At 42.8% G+C, this 16,028-nt stretch overlaps 1 protein-coding gene and 1 long non-coding RNA gene across 2 annotated transcripts in view; one reads left to right on the top strand and one right to left on the bottom strand.

Moving 5' to 3' along the window:
- Positions 1-16,028, bottom strand: part of LOC130142039 (transitional endoplasmic reticulum ATPase) — a 31,686-nt gene that overhangs the window by 13,892 nt on the left and 1,766 nt on the right. The window contains exons 2-6 of the mRNA XM_056323452.1: positions 8,986-9,097; positions 7,820-7,992; positions 5,503-5,645; positions 4,276-4,406; positions 2,489-2,620 (exon numbers count right to left, since the gene is read on the bottom strand). Coding sequence (XP_056179427.1) covers positions 2,489-2,620; positions 4,276-4,406; positions 5,503-5,645; positions 7,820-7,992; positions 8,986-9,097 — 691 coding nt within the window. The remainder of the gene's footprint in view (positions 1-2,488; positions 2,621-4,275; positions 4,407-5,502; positions 5,646-7,819; positions 7,993-8,985; positions 9,098-16,028) is intronic.
- Positions 9,974-13,692, top strand: LOC130142044 (uncharacterized). Its single transcript, XR_008819272.1, has 2 exons — positions 9,974-11,664; positions 12,907-13,692. It is a non-coding gene; the product is annotated as an uncharacterized LOC130142044 (long non-coding RNA).

Here is a 16,028-nt window from a genome sequence, read left to right as displayed (position 1 = left end):
TTGTTATCTTTTACAGCAGTGGCCAGCTTAAATTCTAGCTGGACTTTTGCTTTTCTAATTTTCTCCCTGTATAACCTAATAATGGCATCCTTGGAGTCCTCCAGAGTTACCTGCCCCTTCTGCCAAAGGTGGTAAATTTTCTTTTTTTTCCCCTGAGTTCCCGCCAAAGCTCTCTGTTCAGCCAGGCTGGTCTTCTTCCCCACCGGCTTGTCTTTCAGCACATGGGGACTGACTGTTTCTTTGCCTTTAAGACTACCTTTCTGAAGAACGTTCAGCCTTCCTGGAGCCCTTGGCCCTTCAGGACTGCCTCCCAAGGGACTCTGTCGACCAGGCTCTTAAACAGGCCAGTCTGCCCTCCAGAAGACCAAAATAGAGGTTCTGCTGATCCCCCCTCCTTACTTCTCCAAGGATCGAAAACTCTATCATTTCATGATTGTTATACCCAAAACGGCAGGATGGAGGGTGTGGGGGGGTCGAGCACACTGCCACATGGTTGTGATACAGGCTGGTACATTTCATCTAAGACAAATTCAACTGCCCTAATTGGAAGTGGCAGCCCAAACAAATGCAGGTGAATTGAACTGATATCTCTGTGTATTATGGAGAGTGTCATATACAGATACCAGCTCATTCAGACCTAGCTTAGGTGTTCAGTTTCCTTAAACCTGATGTTACACTGCACAGTGTACACATTATAGAAATGCCTATATAAAAATTGTATTAGTGAAGTCATTCAGAGGAGGAATGTTTTTAGCTAGATTGGTGCAACATCTCTGTAGTGGACTGCAGATACAATACAACAAAGAAAAGTGATGCAAGGTAAAATCTTGGTGGATTCAGCAGACACTGAAAGGAAGGGCTTAAGCTGAGAAGGATTTTTCTCCACAAATTTTATAAGCAAGAATTCAGAAAATATCTTTTAAAATAAAATATAGGGGCTGGAAATGAAATAAACTGTTCAAAACGGAAACAAAATGCATGATATATGACACTAATATGGAAGTGTAGACAGGTATAAACTAGATCTGTCTGAGAGAAATTTGAATAGCGTAGAGAAAAAAGAATGCTGTCCTTCATTTAGATTGATAAAATGGGTATTTACATACCATGAAATTTCATTATGCAGAATGAACCATGCTATTATTCTTGGTATATTCCACATTTAAAATACTGTATACATCACTTTCCCAAAAGGAGTGTTTATTTTAAGTCCAAAGACTATTCCAGTTCTATCTTAACAAGCCAATCTTTTACATTAGGAGTATCTGGAGAAGCACTACCTCATGCCTACTTCTACAGTTCATGAGACTACAACTACAGAACTTTATTAATCATCAGAAAAGTAAGTTCTGTTATCTGTATGGTAGAGTCCTATAAACATTCTTGATAGCACATACATCCTTAAAAAGGCATAAACATTTCCAAGATTTCTAAAGCTATATTAGGCTGACTTGTTTCAGTCTATGTAAGTGCTGCACCATAACAGCTGCAGACAATCACATAGTTGCCTTGAAACAGTCCTCCTGACTTGTATTCTGTTCAGAACCAAAATCTTTTTGGAATACGTTACCTAGACCCAAGCCTTAACTTACATGGAGTGATTTAGAAAATACAGAAGACACTGTATACACTATTTCACTGACATATGTAGGAGACTGGCATGGACCACACTGTCAACAGACTCTATCCAAATCCCTGTTTAGCTGGCAACAGGATTGACACAATGTAAATAAAAAAAAAAAAAAAAAAGGATTTCTACCCATCTCTAATTCCTTGCTGTTTAAAAGAATATGTGACTAGGAAAAAAGTATAGGTTTCAGTTTTACATCCAGTCATACTTTGGCCTTCCATTTTTGTCTTGTAGAACAGTTGACAGCTATATAAAATCACAACTGCATAAAGTCAGTTTGCAAGACCAAAAGGAACCATCAATCATCCACATGTATATCTGACACAATAATACAGTATTTGCACTGAACTCATAGCATTCACTTAAGGTAAGGGATTTCTCTCTAAAAAGCTTCCAAATTACTTCAAACACCTAAAAGTGTCAAATAATCTATCACAACTATTTCCCCTCGGTGTGCATGACTTTGGTGGAGCAATCCCCCATGCACCCAGCGCTGCCGAATAAAGATAACCTCCGCTCGCCTGCATATTGCTGACTGATTCTTCAAATCATGCAACAGCTGCCATCCCAGCATTATCAACACACTTACTACTTTGCATGACACACAAACAAAAACCTTGCCAGTAACTGACAGTACTGATTCAAAGCATTCCTCTGCTTTGCAAGTTACCAGTACTTTAATCTGTGTCCGAAACACATAAGGAAATACTTTCCTAACACCAACTTTAAAAAAAAATTCAAAACAAAAACCACAAACCAAATTACTTATTCCCCTCCCAATACCTCATAAGCCTCCAACATTAAAAGTCATCCACAAGGGCAAGCCCACTCATCCACCTGGTACACATGGGGACTTACCTTCACCCCTATGGCCTTGAAGAGCGCGGGGTGTCGGAGGGGAAGTTCCACCATCTCTTTGATTTGAGCCAGCTGCTTCCGGCAGCCACCAATGTCATCATAGCCCACTTCATTCAGTGACTCTTCTTCATCCTATATAGAAGGAAATACATTAAAACATTTGAGTGAAAACAATAGTTCAACAATCTCCCCGAGTCTACAGAACCCAGGAATCCAGGTTTTTGCTCATTGCCATTTCTTTGCTGTCTTGAGATTCTCACTTTCAAGTCTTCCTGTTGTCTTCTACAATTGTTTCTTAGTTGTCTCTTCCCAGACATGCAAAGGGAAATGCCTGCATGTACCTAGACCTCACTGAAGCCCACTCTCCTGAGTGACAGTCTCTGCTGCCAGGACCCCTACAGACTCTAGTGCAAAACAAGTTGTGTGACCCTCTGATGTGGCTAACAAAGATAACAGACAACGAAGCCCAGTATAAAATATACTTATTCCTTAAGTGATATTTTTAAGGATGACATACCTTTACCATACAGTTCTCTGACATAGCGTTTTCTCTTGGGATTGACTCTAACAGAGAATGTTAAGATCCAGATATGCAGATAAGACCAACTGTAACCAACTCTTTCAGTATAGTTCTACAGCATCCATTCATTTGGCTGTCTAAATCTACTGGCCTTAGTTATCTGTAACATTAGGCCACACTAAAATAATAAAATAACACAGCCTGGAATCTCAGAGGGGCTCAGTCCAAGCCCCACAAACAGGAGCTACTACTTCAAGCAGATTGCTCAGGGTCTGGCCCAATCAAGTAGTGAAGGTCTTCAGTTCTGGAGATTCCTGCCATCTCCAGGCCTTGCTCCAGGGTTTGGGGAAACCTTTTTCCTAATTATCTACTGGGAATTTCCCTTGATCCAGCTTGTGCCATTGTCTCTAGTCCTATCCCTGGACACAGCTCTTAGAGCCTGGTTATCCACCCCTTCCCATCAGGCAGTTGCCAGTAAGCCTGCCTCTTTGCCTTCCCTTCTCCATGCTGCATCAACCCACTCTCCCAGCTGCTCCTCATTCATTCCGACCTCCAGTTCTTCATCATTTTGGTGGCCTTGGCTGAACTTGCTCCTACCTGTCTCTGCTGTGTACCAAAGAGCCCAAACTGGACTCATCCAGTGCCCAGACATAGTCTCACAAATGTCAAATAGGAGGTGAATTTTTCAGAAGGCAGCTAACTACAAACCAGCACTCACCCTGATTTGCAGGTAGTAAAAAGGCACTTATTTTGTGAAGTATACAACCACCTTAGCTCATTTCTCTTGAGATTTCCTACTCTGTAACAGTAAGGTGGCCAAGACCTGACAGAATCCACTCGGGCTGCCTCAAGCTTGGGACACTCAAGGCTAGACACCAATTGCTTTATTTTCACATGGCATGAAATTTAGCAACATTGTAAGCCCTCCCTGCTATGGATCAAGGGAACTTTGGAATTGAAAGATGCATCTAAGCCCAGCATGAGATATCTGGGAGCAGATGCAAACCCAGATGCTGCCAAAGTATGGCATCTCATCAGCAAACCTAAGCATTGGTGCTATCTCAGCATCTGAAGGAGGATACTGGAAGCCTATTTCTCTACCTTCAGCAGCAGCTCATCTCCTGAAATTAGAGATTTTAATCATTACATCCAATACACAAAATGCCAAAAACAGGAACTGCAAACACTGCTGCTCTCAAGGATTGTCACCGAAACAGATTTCAGACAGAGGGGATTCAGTAGAACCACATGGCAGGATTCTGCTCACCTCTCGTTTGATGGGCTCTCCTTCACAATGGATCACTGTGTCTGGAGCCACTATGCAGTAAGGACTTGGATCTGTCTCCACCACTTTGAACTCCACTGCACGCATCCCTCCACGCACCAGGAAGATGTCACCTGTAAAACCCCATATTACAGTAGTCTGCTGCAACAGGTGTCTGCAAAATATCAGCCTTTTTACACCAGCAGCCCCAGATGACAAGAAAGTGGGTTACATAGGCATACACTGCTGGCATTTTTAACACTGCTCTGTATTTCAAACTCAAGAGCTGTATGTATTGCGACTACCCGAGCACCATTTAGATCTGTAGCAGTTTAAGTACTCAAATTACGCAACAAACAACAGAAAAGAATACTCTACCTAAATAGAAAACACAAAGGCAAGGAATCACATTTCTTCTCCATTCAGTTTCAATTCAACATTTCTAAAACAGGCAAGAAGCCCCAACTTAAGAACAATTCATTTTAAAGTTATTATAACTAGTTGTCTCCAGAAGCAGAATAACTTCAACTTGTGTTTATACTACATTAGGACCTATTTGTTCCAGCAGAAGTGCTACTAGCACAACTCTAAAAGTATATTTGTTTTTTATGCACTCTCCCAGTTATTAATTAAATTACTTTGAAATAGTCAGGGTGCCAGTTAGTATATCCAACCAATTCATTAATATGCAGGCAACTCCCCAATCCCATCAAGTGGTAGCAACTTGGGGGGGGGGGAATCTCATTAAACTGAGTTTTACCCGAGAGCCTTTTCTGATGCTCTCTCATCCCATGTAGAGGGGAGAAAAAAAAAAAAAAAAAAAAAACAAAAAACCAACCAAACAAAAAACCCAGGACAATTATCAAGCTGGTCTGCCAGCCAGCAACAGATATCACCTTTTCTTCTGAAGATTAGGAAATTAAATCATCGCCAGCAAAATCTTACTCTACAGATGTCAGTCTAATGCAGGGGTCCTCAAACTTTTTAACCAGCACCAGCGCTGATGAAGGGGCAGGCAGTCATCTGCAGCTGCTTGGTTTCCCCCCCCAACCCCCGGCGGGGGGATTCTGTAAATGCCGGGGGCCGTATCTGGCCCGCGGGCTGTAGTTTGAGGACCCCTGGTCTAATGCTTCATGGAGATCTGTGCAAGTTTCTAGAACTTCTCTTTATTCAGTCTCAGGAGTAGCTCACACTGTCTGCCATCAGGACTTCAATAACAGGTGCTATTACCTTTCCTGATGGGTCTGTATGCTTCCAGGAAGTACGGCTTGAGATAGACCTCAAACAGATTCCCTGTGATCCCTTCTACTGTGTCATCAATTGGCAACACATGAATACGTTTGCCATATTTCACATCTGGGCAAGGCTGAATGCTGCAACAGAAGAAAACTCCAGTTAGTCATATCATCCCAGACTTACACCCAAGTCTGGAAAAGGCAGTGATGTCCCTTCCCAGGCCAGTACAAATGCCAGAAAGGACCCTCCAAAGCCCTGGCGAGACTTCCCACCAGCATAAGAATGCTGACAAGGCAAAAATAATGCCCATCATAGAACTAGTTTTCACAACGCATGCTTTCCTTCACTCCTCTCAGCCCAATCCAAAACTGCTGGGGAGTTTCATACTTTCTTCTTACCCCCTGCTCTTCTGTAGCCCCCCCTTGCCATGCCCAAGGTACACTCAAAAGTTACTAATATAGCCTAAAGACCTGCAAGAGTCATGAGCTAACTTTTGTTTCAACAAGGAGCTACTGCTGAACCAACTGTAAGGGAAAGGGAGCTAGGGGGAGCACTGTTCCTTCCCCTCTCTCTCTCATAACTTACTACATAGAATAGAGCTCCTGTTGCTGATAACCCTGATTCTGAGCAAAGGCTCTCACAGTACCAACCAAGGGTAACCATGTGTCTGTCAATCCCCCTTTGCGGAGACTGACATTTAGGTTAATGTCTGAAGGCCCCTTTCCCCTTTTTAAATAAACATTTTGGCTATTATTTTACAGTGTAGGCCAACAGCCTATTGTAGTGACACCTCAGAGCATCAAGCTGTAGCAGAGAGGCAGAAAACTCAAACTGGCTTTGCCAGCTAAGAAAAGCCTATATGGAACTGCAGCTGAGCATGCAACTTAATACACTACTTTGTTCAAGAGTCTTAATAGATTCTTTTACCACAGGCTTTACAGAGAGGATATAGCAGAAGGGTAAAGGAAAAGACAGACCACACCAGAAGGAAAACAGTTGACAGACTACAAGCAGGAAGCGATTAGCTCATGAATCTGGATTTCGGCAGAAACCAGGCCACAGAAAGTAACACAATAAGTACTTAAAGATCAGCAAGAAAAATTTTGAGGGCAAGAAGTGTGAAAAGTCTCTGACCCTTGCAACAAAGGTAAGGCAATTGGTAACATCTGAAAGGCTGAGAACCACTACAGCTGTGCTCTCCCCATCTCTGCTGGGACTGTATCTGAACTGTCAAACTAAAAATTACTCCAACAGTAACCTCACATCAAGTTAACGTAAGGATTCACCTTTATTTTACATCCATAGACCGGCTCAAAGCACTGTTCTGTTCCAACTACAGTTGTATTTAAAACTTGCATTTTCTAGTGGTAGAAAGATGTGAACAGACTTGTTCCTCTCTACAAAGTTCACATGAAACATTTTGCATTTAAAGATTATTCCAGATATCACCCCTGGAAGTCTAGTGTCAGAAATCAGGCTCCAATTTTCACAGAACATGCATGATATTGCAGATTAGGAAGATGCTCAGGAAGAAGAGCTGTCAGCCCTCATATATTTAAGCCTGCAAATCAGCATTTTTATGTTTAAGAAATGCTCACGTGTTTTTTCTCCCCACTCCCATCACAGAATGGAACCTGCCTCCTGTAAGTGAAGATGTATACTTCAATACTTTCCCCACTACCTTCTACAAGCATTGCACAAAACTCTTGCAACACTGTTAAAGCATTCCTAATTTTTAACTATTTTGTAACAAAAATTGGAATGTAACAACTTTCAAGGATTTTTAATCTTGCTATTTAACTGCTTCACATTTGTCACTCATTTCTAGCAAGTTTTAACTTCTGTTTGTCATAGGGCAGCTCAGTGCTTGAGCTAACCATACTATGAGATCAATTACAATGTTGCTTACTGCTTTCCACAGTTTACTTTGTAGACATTAAAAATTTAGACAAGAAAAACTTGTGAATTCGTCTGACAATGTGAATTTGGGAAGATGACTGTGACAACAGCGGGATAATTGAACTACTTAATGACAGGATCTGGGCTAGTGAAAGTCCTGAAGCGATTTCAGTAATCTTTAGCATAATTTTTTTAGTATTAATCCAAATATGCATACAGCCAGAAACACATACAAAAGTAAACAGAGATCCCTAATATGACACACACTTGAAAATATTTGTGATCTCCTCTGGAAGATATAAGAATACTTCCTGAAGACCCCCTGCCTCTGCTACAGACTGAATCAATTCAGAGCCAGCACACAAATTTAGGCAACCCAGGGATATACAACAGTTAGCAAAGTAGTCCTCACCTGATCACATCACCCAGGCGCACTCTCAGGTTGTTGCGAACAACTCTATTCATGCGAATCTTCTCATCTGAGCAGGTATCGTCTGACAGAACAATGCAGACTGCTTCTCTCCTTTTCTTTCCTTTTAGCAGAACAGTGTCTCCTCTGAACAGTTGCAATTCATCCATTTTTGCCTGTAAACAATAACAGCATTAGGACAAGCTTTCGACAAAACAAAAATTGAAGGAGAGTTATTGAATTTGAAGAATTACATCTTGGAAGCAATATACTAGATCTGCAAAGACAGAAGTTCCCACAACACCCAGTCAAGAGCTAACCCTGAAGCCAGACTAAGGACACAAGCTCAACTGAATCATAAAAGTTGAGAATCAAAATATATTTTATCATGGAAGAGCGTTAGAAAACAAGACAACCTACCTCCCCCATCTTGGTTTCAGCTGGGATGGAGTTAATTTTCTTCTTAGTAGCTGGTGCAGTGCTGTGGTTTGGCTTTGGTGTGAGAACAATGTTGATAGGACACTGATGTTTTTAGTTGTTGCTGGGTAATGTTTATACTTTGTCAAGGACTTTTCAGTTTCTTGGGCCTTGCCAGCAAGAAGGCTGGAGGGGCACTGGAAATTGGGAGGGGACACAGCCAGGACAGCTGACCTGAACCAGCCAAAGGGATACGCCATACCATAGAACATCATGCTGAGTATATAAACTGGGGGAAGAAGGGGGAAGAAGAAGGAAGGGGGGGGGGGAGGGCATTCAGAGTGATGGCATTTGTCTTCCCAAGTAACCATTATGTTTGATGGAGCCCTGCTCTCCTGGAGATGGCTGAACACCTGCTTGCCAATGAGAAACGGTGAATGAATTCCTTGTTTTGCTTTGCTTATGTGCACAGCTTTTGCTTTCCCTATTAAACAGTCTTTATATCAACCCATGAATTTTCTCACTTTTACCCTTCCGATTCTCTCCCCCATCCCGCTGGGGGGAGGGGAATGAGCAAGTGGCTGTGTGGTGCTTAGTTGCTGGCTGGGATTAAGCCACAACACTCCCTCACTTGTAACTGCTGCAGCTTCTGATAAAAATACTTAGGTTCGTGTTGCAAAGCTACATTTCAAGTTAATAGCAACCGCTTGTGTATTACCAGATTAAATGCTTTGCTTTTATAGATTACGCACCTGGGAGAGTGACACAACACTGTTGTCTTCATTGATGGCTTCATCAACAATTAACCGATTGGGCCTGTTCTTCTGCTTCAGAATAGCAGTTGATAAGTCATCTACTTTGGAACTGGCAAAAAAAACATAAGTCAATGAGTCCAAGTGATATTGCTATCACCTTTCCAGCCACCTCTGTTTTGTTCTCCATTTTCTATGAGTTTCATTGTTGTCTTTTAAACACTATACTTGTTTAAGACAAAGGAGAATATTATTCTGAGGCACCAGTTTCAGGAGTTCAATGCAGAATGTGTTCTGTCACTATATATAATTACTTTACTAGCCTCAAATGGAAATAGCTATGGAACTATATATGAAAAAGTGACCAGTGAGATGTTGCTAATTGCAAGATGTTTTGCCTAAAAGAATTAGTCAGACTCATCTGAAATCACATGTAACCACTGCCACCAAAACAAAAGTTCAAGTCTATTTGGCATCAAATCCCAGATAAATAGGGGAATTAAAGGACAATGCTGCAGCTCCCCTGACAGGAAGAATTGTAAGAGTTCCAGGGGTCCTCAAACTTTTTAACCAGGGGGCCAGCGCTGATGAAGGGGCAGGTAGTCATCTGCGGCTGCTTGGTTCCCCCCCCCAACCCCCGGTGGGGGGGTTCTGTAAATACCGGGGGCCGGATTGAGGACCCTGGGGGGGTCCGTATCTGGCCCGCGGGCTGTAGTTCGAGGACCCCTGGGTTAGCCTTTCAAGGCTCATTAGTTAAACCTAACAAGCCAGTAGAAATATTCAAGTGCTCATGAAAGATGGGTGGTTTTTTGTTGGGTTTGGGTTTTTTGGGGGGTTTTTTTGTTTGTTTTTTTTAATATAAGCACCTTTCCATAATACCTACACAGGAGTCACTGCAGCTCTAGCCTACTACACCACAAGAAATATGACAGATAATTTGTTTGCCTTGACAAAACTGAGCACAACAAACAGCAAGGAAATGGGAGAAAGTAGCATTAAGTGATTTCCTTCAAAATCAAATACAGCAAATAATTCGCATTATGAAAGAAATATGAACTTGAACCAACCAGTTCCCAAGGAGCTCTTAGAAGTTGTACATTCGCCAGCCACAACAGCAGTAGACTGTTTTAACTTCCCTTGGTGGGCGCATCCGACTACTCTCTCAAAGCAGCCCAGATGTGCCAGTGACTAAGGTCAGAACAGAAAACTCTGCAGAGTTTGGTTTGATTCACACCAAAAAGAAAAAAGTCTTCTTTTGTCCTGAGCAAGCAGCAAGCACCAGCAAAGAGTAGGAAGCTTTGTGGACAACAGTGTTGGCCATACACTCTGGCTCCGTTTCACTATTTTAGGGACAAAATAACCAGAAGAAATCAAACCTTGAGTGGAAGCGGCAGAGCAAGCAGCTACACAGTACAAACACAAACTGGCAGCAGTGTGTCACTTGGCGTGCTCAATGCACTTTTAAAAATACATCAGAGGTGACATACCTAAAGTGTGATGTTACCTGAGATGCCCCCAACCCTCAAGATAAAGATTTTTCCCAAGACAGACTATGCAGTATTGGCTCCTTTCTCTGACACATAAAAGGGGGAACACTTCCAAGCAAGCCTATGAGGACAGCTAGCTTGTTTCCAAAAGGTTCTTAAGCTTCGTATGAAAGGCAATATTATTTTAAGTGAACAAAAGGAGGAGTGGTAAAAACATATCTTTCCAGAACTGCCAGCATTGGGAAAGTCACCTTTTTCCTCACTTCATTAAAGAGTGCAAGAGGTAAGAAATTGACATCAATCCCTTTCAATGACTATGTGAGATGTTACAGATCCATTCTCTAAACCTAAAAAGACACAAGAAAGCTCCTACTTGGATGTATCCAGCAGCCTCATTAATTCCATCTTCAACCTAAAGTGTGGTCTTGGTAAAGTCCTAAAAGGTCTGGTATTTCCAGGAAAACTGAGAACGCAATACATTGTCAGACCAGACAGGATCTTGTGATTAAAACAGTGGATAAAAACAACCACCTACTTGTAAGGACTTGGCCTCATCATTAGTTCCTGTGTTGCAGAATGGCTGTGTGATCATGGCCATGACTCCCTTAAAGATCTTTGTGAAACAAAGTTAGCGTAAGTTAGCTGAAGCAGGCCTTGCAGCTATGCTGAGGCATGCTGATAAGGAAGCTGAGAAAAACACTGACCTTGTGCCTAATGTTGTAAATAACTTTGAGGAATTCGCGTAGACAAGAGAGGAAAAAAAAAATATGTAGCTAGCTATCCGCAGAAACCGCAAGTAGGAGGACGTATGAAAATGTAACCCTTTAGAGCTTAGCCAATCAGCAGATGACTAGTAGGCATAATTAACTGGAACTGTATATAAGACATAATCGCGCCGTAATAAATCGAAGCTTGCTTTATCACTCATATTGAGTCGGCTGCTTGCTTTCCCTCGCTCGTCAAAGTGGCGCCCGAACAAGGGACCCCTAACCTTGTTCTTCACCGGACAGCGAGGATGGAGAAGCACTGGTAGCAGCGACCAGAGAGCAGAAGATCGGCTGATGCTGGCATCGTACCCGATCCGTGCTTGAGCCCAGGATAATTCAAGAAGGGGTTCGCCGTCCGTGAGCTGCTACCCAAGGGAAAAGGCTGCAACAAAGAGGACTTTAACGAGTGCACAATGGAAAAAGAGGTAGCGCTAGCGCTTTTACAATGCTTTTTAGAAAAGCGGGGGAGTAGGCCCTTTAAAAGATCTGGCCCGGTTAATTGCATTAGGTAAAGCAAAAGGATATTTTGCAGATCCTGAGCATATGTTTGAAGTAGAAGAATGGCGTAATTATGGGGATTGTTTATGGGATTTAGTAATAGATGATGATAAGGCAGCAAAAAAATTGATGAAATCATGGCATGAAGTAACTAATTGTATAAAAAGATATCAAGCAGAAAAGCGCCTTGCTGCAGCAGTAACAAGCCGACTTGCAAGCGCAGATCCTAATGCAGGAAAAATTATGCCATGTGAGAATTACATTCCAATACCCCCTTTATCACAAACAGTGCTCTCTGTACCACCTATAGAGCCCACTGCACCACCTCCAGACCCTTCGTGTCCTCCGCCACCCCCTCCGGTGAAGTAGCCTCGCCCCCCCCCCCCCCCCCTCCCCCCCCCCCCGGTGCAGTAGCCTCGGGGGGGCCAGAGGGCGGGGACACATCTGACGAAAGTGCTGCTGAGGAAGAAAATAGCAGTGGGCAGTCATTACAAAATTCTAAAAAAAAAAAAAAAAAAAAAAAGGAACAAAAAAATACAGTAAACAAACTGGTGCGTTCTACGCACATTAATTGGCAAAAAATAGCACAAGAAGCAGCTGCTCAGGGAATATTTGATATTGCTGAGCAAGTCAACCCCCCACAAGCTTTCCCTGTAACGTATCAGATGAATGCCGCTAACCAAAGACAGGGAACCTGGGAGGCTTCGATTGGAAAATATTAAGTCAGTTACGTAGTACAGTGAATGAGTCAGGCCTCCACAGTGAGCCCACCAGATATACCTAACTTTATGAAAGGGCCGTTATTGTGCCAGTGTATTCTGGAGAATAGTAACAGTTACACCAAAGGCATTTTAGTAACCCTGCCCTTAGATTCTTCTGTAGAAACAATGCTAGAGCGAATGAGTTGGGTGCCAGTAGGTCAGCAAGCCTTGCTAGTGGAAGCAATCCAAGCAGTAGGGAGAGATTTAGTGCAAGCCCAAAGTCAGGCTTTTGCAGCGCTTGCGCCTCTGTGCCCCCCTGGGGCTACCGCGCCCCCAAAGCCAGCGACCACCACGCGCCGAGACTTCCCCTGCTATCGATGCGGGAAGCCAGGACATACCCGTGACCGATGTCGACAACGTCAACTGTGGTGCCAAAAGGGACCACACAGCACCAATGTCTGTCGGCAGATGGGAAACCGAGCGCGAGGAGCCGCAGCGCGTCGACCCCAATCGCGACTCCTGTCACCTTCACGACACCCCCTCCAGGAGACATGACCAACTCTTATCGGCAGACACCGTGTTACAACCCGCCACCCGAAGGAGCCTCGGCCTGGACCTGGCAACAGCAGTAGATACAACATTAATTGACAACTGACCACAAAACATCGCAACTCGTGTCCGAGGACCTCTGATAATTAATGGACAAAGTTATGGTGCTCTATTATTAGGGCGGTCTTCTGGTAGTTTGAAAGGGCTGTTGTAAAGTGTGTTGCTTATAGTAATAATTGTTATCATTGCACTCGTATGTTTAAGCTGTGCTCTCTCTTGTATTCAAAAATTACTCAAGCGTGTAACTGCACAAGTTTTGCTTGCGCAAAGAGAAAAAGGGGGAAATGTTGCAGAATGGCTGTGTGATCACGGCCATGACTCCCTTAAAGATCTTTGTGAAACAAAGTTAGCGTAAGTTAGCTGAAGCAGGCCTTGCAGCTATACTGAGGCATGCTGATAAGGAAGCTGAGAAAAACACTGACCTTGTGCCTAATGTTGTAAATAACTTTGAGGAATTTGCGTAGACAAGAGAGGAAAAAAAAAATATGTAGCTAGCTATCCGCAGAAACCGCAAGTAGGAGGACGTATGAAAATGTAACCCTTTAGAGCTTAGCCAATCAGCAGATGACTAGTAGGCATAATTAACTGGAACTGTATATAAGACATAATCGCGCCGTAATAAATCGAAGCTTGCTTTATCACTCATATTGAGTCGGCTGCTTGCTTCCCCTCGCTCGTCATTCCTGGACACTGGAAATTAATTTAGCAGGTAGATTTTAAAACTTAAGCTAAGGGACACCAGAAAGAAACAATTTAGCCTGTTCAAAGTGTAAATGTAAATCATACTCCTCTACACGAGATGTGGATCCAAAGGCGTTTTGATAAGAAACTGCTGCCAGACTTTGGCTACATAACCTGTTACTGAAACTGAGTGGCTGTCCCTCAGGATGCAGAGATTGCTGTGCAGCCTAAAAAAAAAGTCTGGGATACGAGATAAAAATAAATGGAAAAGGAACTGGGCAGCAAGTGGAAGCTTTTGGACCAAAACTTTCAATAAACCAAAAGCTGTATAAATCTGGAAAGAAAGTTCAAATACCTTCCAACACACAGCAATGCTGAACAGCACAGCAAGTAGTCCACTTAGTTCTGCTGAATGTGAGAAAAAAAAAGTTTTAGTACTCAAGAACTGAATCTGCAGTTCCCCAAGAAGCAAGAGCTGGATCAATGTTGTCAGTACACTATCGTACTTAAAGTGATTGAAAAGCTTAGAGGCATTAAAAATGGAATAAAGGTCTCCAAGAAACAGCATGCATACATCTAAATGCATGGGGTTCTGCAAACAAACAAAGGTGTTAAGAAATTACGTGACAGCTACACAGAAGAGTGATGTTATTTCTCCTACAGACAAGGGTAAGGACTTTGACAGACAAGCACTACCCATTTTCCAGTAGCAATTCAGATTATTATGACCACTGTTTGCCCTCATTGCATCTCTCCTGGGGGTTCCTCATGCTGAAACTAAGATAACAGAGCAAAATATGTCTGTGCACCTCAACCACACTCAAACAATCCCTGCCATCTATGCATCAGGAAAGGAAAGCCTGAACTGAAAATACTAAGCAGGAAAGCCTAAGGCACAGGTTGGGGTTCTCTCCTGCCAACTTTCCTATGTGTGCTGGCAAAATTCAGTGAAGGGCAGAACAGAGAGCTAACATAGGTAATTTTTAAAGCTCCTCAATGAGTTTCCTATCAGGGAGGACTTGGTGCAAATCCTCTAGGTCATCTCCCTTACTCATCCCTTTCATCAGCTCCCTCGCCCACTTTCCCTCTCACTCCTCAACAAAGAGATAAACTGAACAAAAAATGTAGCTTTAGAGCAGTTTTGGAATTAAAAGGAAATACAAAGCCTGCATCAAAAGCCTGCCCTTAGACAGAGGCCAGAATCGAGGACATAATGGCACAGCTAATGGCCAAACTTGCATATAAAGCGCAACATCAGCAAAATTGAAGTAAACATGCCCTAAAGACCAACAATAATGGGTTCCCAGTTTCCATCCTTAGCCCCCTTTTCTCTCTCAGTAAAGAAGTCCGATAGCTCCATTTGACAGAGGGAAGAGGTTGGGAGGGACATTTTACAACTTTTACCACTTCATTTTTCTCTGTGTCAGAGCTTCCCTAGTTCAGCATGGTGATAATGCCTAGAGGCTATGCATTGTGGTGGACAGCAGGAGTAGGCTGGAAACTAGGACCATGCATGGCAATCAGTTAGCTGAGGGGAATGTGCTCGAGCTTGTCTAGACAACAATTAACATGATGAGGCATGTTTGCAGAGCACGGGGGAGTGGGAGACGGATGGCGCCAAGGAAAGGTAACACCTTGTGGTTAATTGCTGGTAGTTAACCACCAATCAGGGATTGCCTAGTATGCAATGCTTAGCTTCAAGAACCAATCTGTTTAAAACGCGCAGCTTCTGAAAGTGTATAAAAACTCATGCTTCTGTACAATAAATTGACATTTGCTTGCATCAAGCTGCGTCCCGTCTCTTCATTCGCCGCAGTGGACAGTATGAAGAATGAGCGCAGAAAGTAATTACTAATTCTTCTGAAAACAACTACCAATCTCCGAAGCTCCACATAAAGTAGGGAACTAAACTGTTCCTGCAAGTCTGTGCTAAATATACAATGAAAAGTCACCAACTCAAAATGATTTCAGCTTCGTTAACAAGTGAACACAGTCATGCTTTTTGTATGGTGGTGTACTTTTTTATCAATACCCTCATGAACTTGCTTCCTAGATAAAACCTGTCAGTGCTTTCTTACCAGCCCTGGACCTCAGCATCCATGTTACAGACTGAACTACTTTCCCCAGCTAAGCATCAAAAAAAATCCATACAACATTTTATCCATTGAAGCTAATGAGCAAAATATCTGATGATTGCAGCCACTTACTTGTGGATAACTGGCTAGCTGAAAAAGGTCTCATAGACATAGTCCAGCTGGCTGGACAAAAATGCACATCGCTCTCAGCTTATCTGAAGTAAA

Source organism: Falco biarmicus, chromosome W (genome assembly GCF_023638135.1).
Source record: "Falco biarmicus isolate bFalBia1 chromosome W, bFalBia1.pri, whole genome shotgun sequence".
Classification (NCBI taxonomy): Eukaryota; Metazoa; Chordata; class Aves; order Falconiformes; family Falconidae; genus Falco; species Falco biarmicus.
This window is presented reverse-complemented; position numbering and strand designations above follow the sequence as displayed.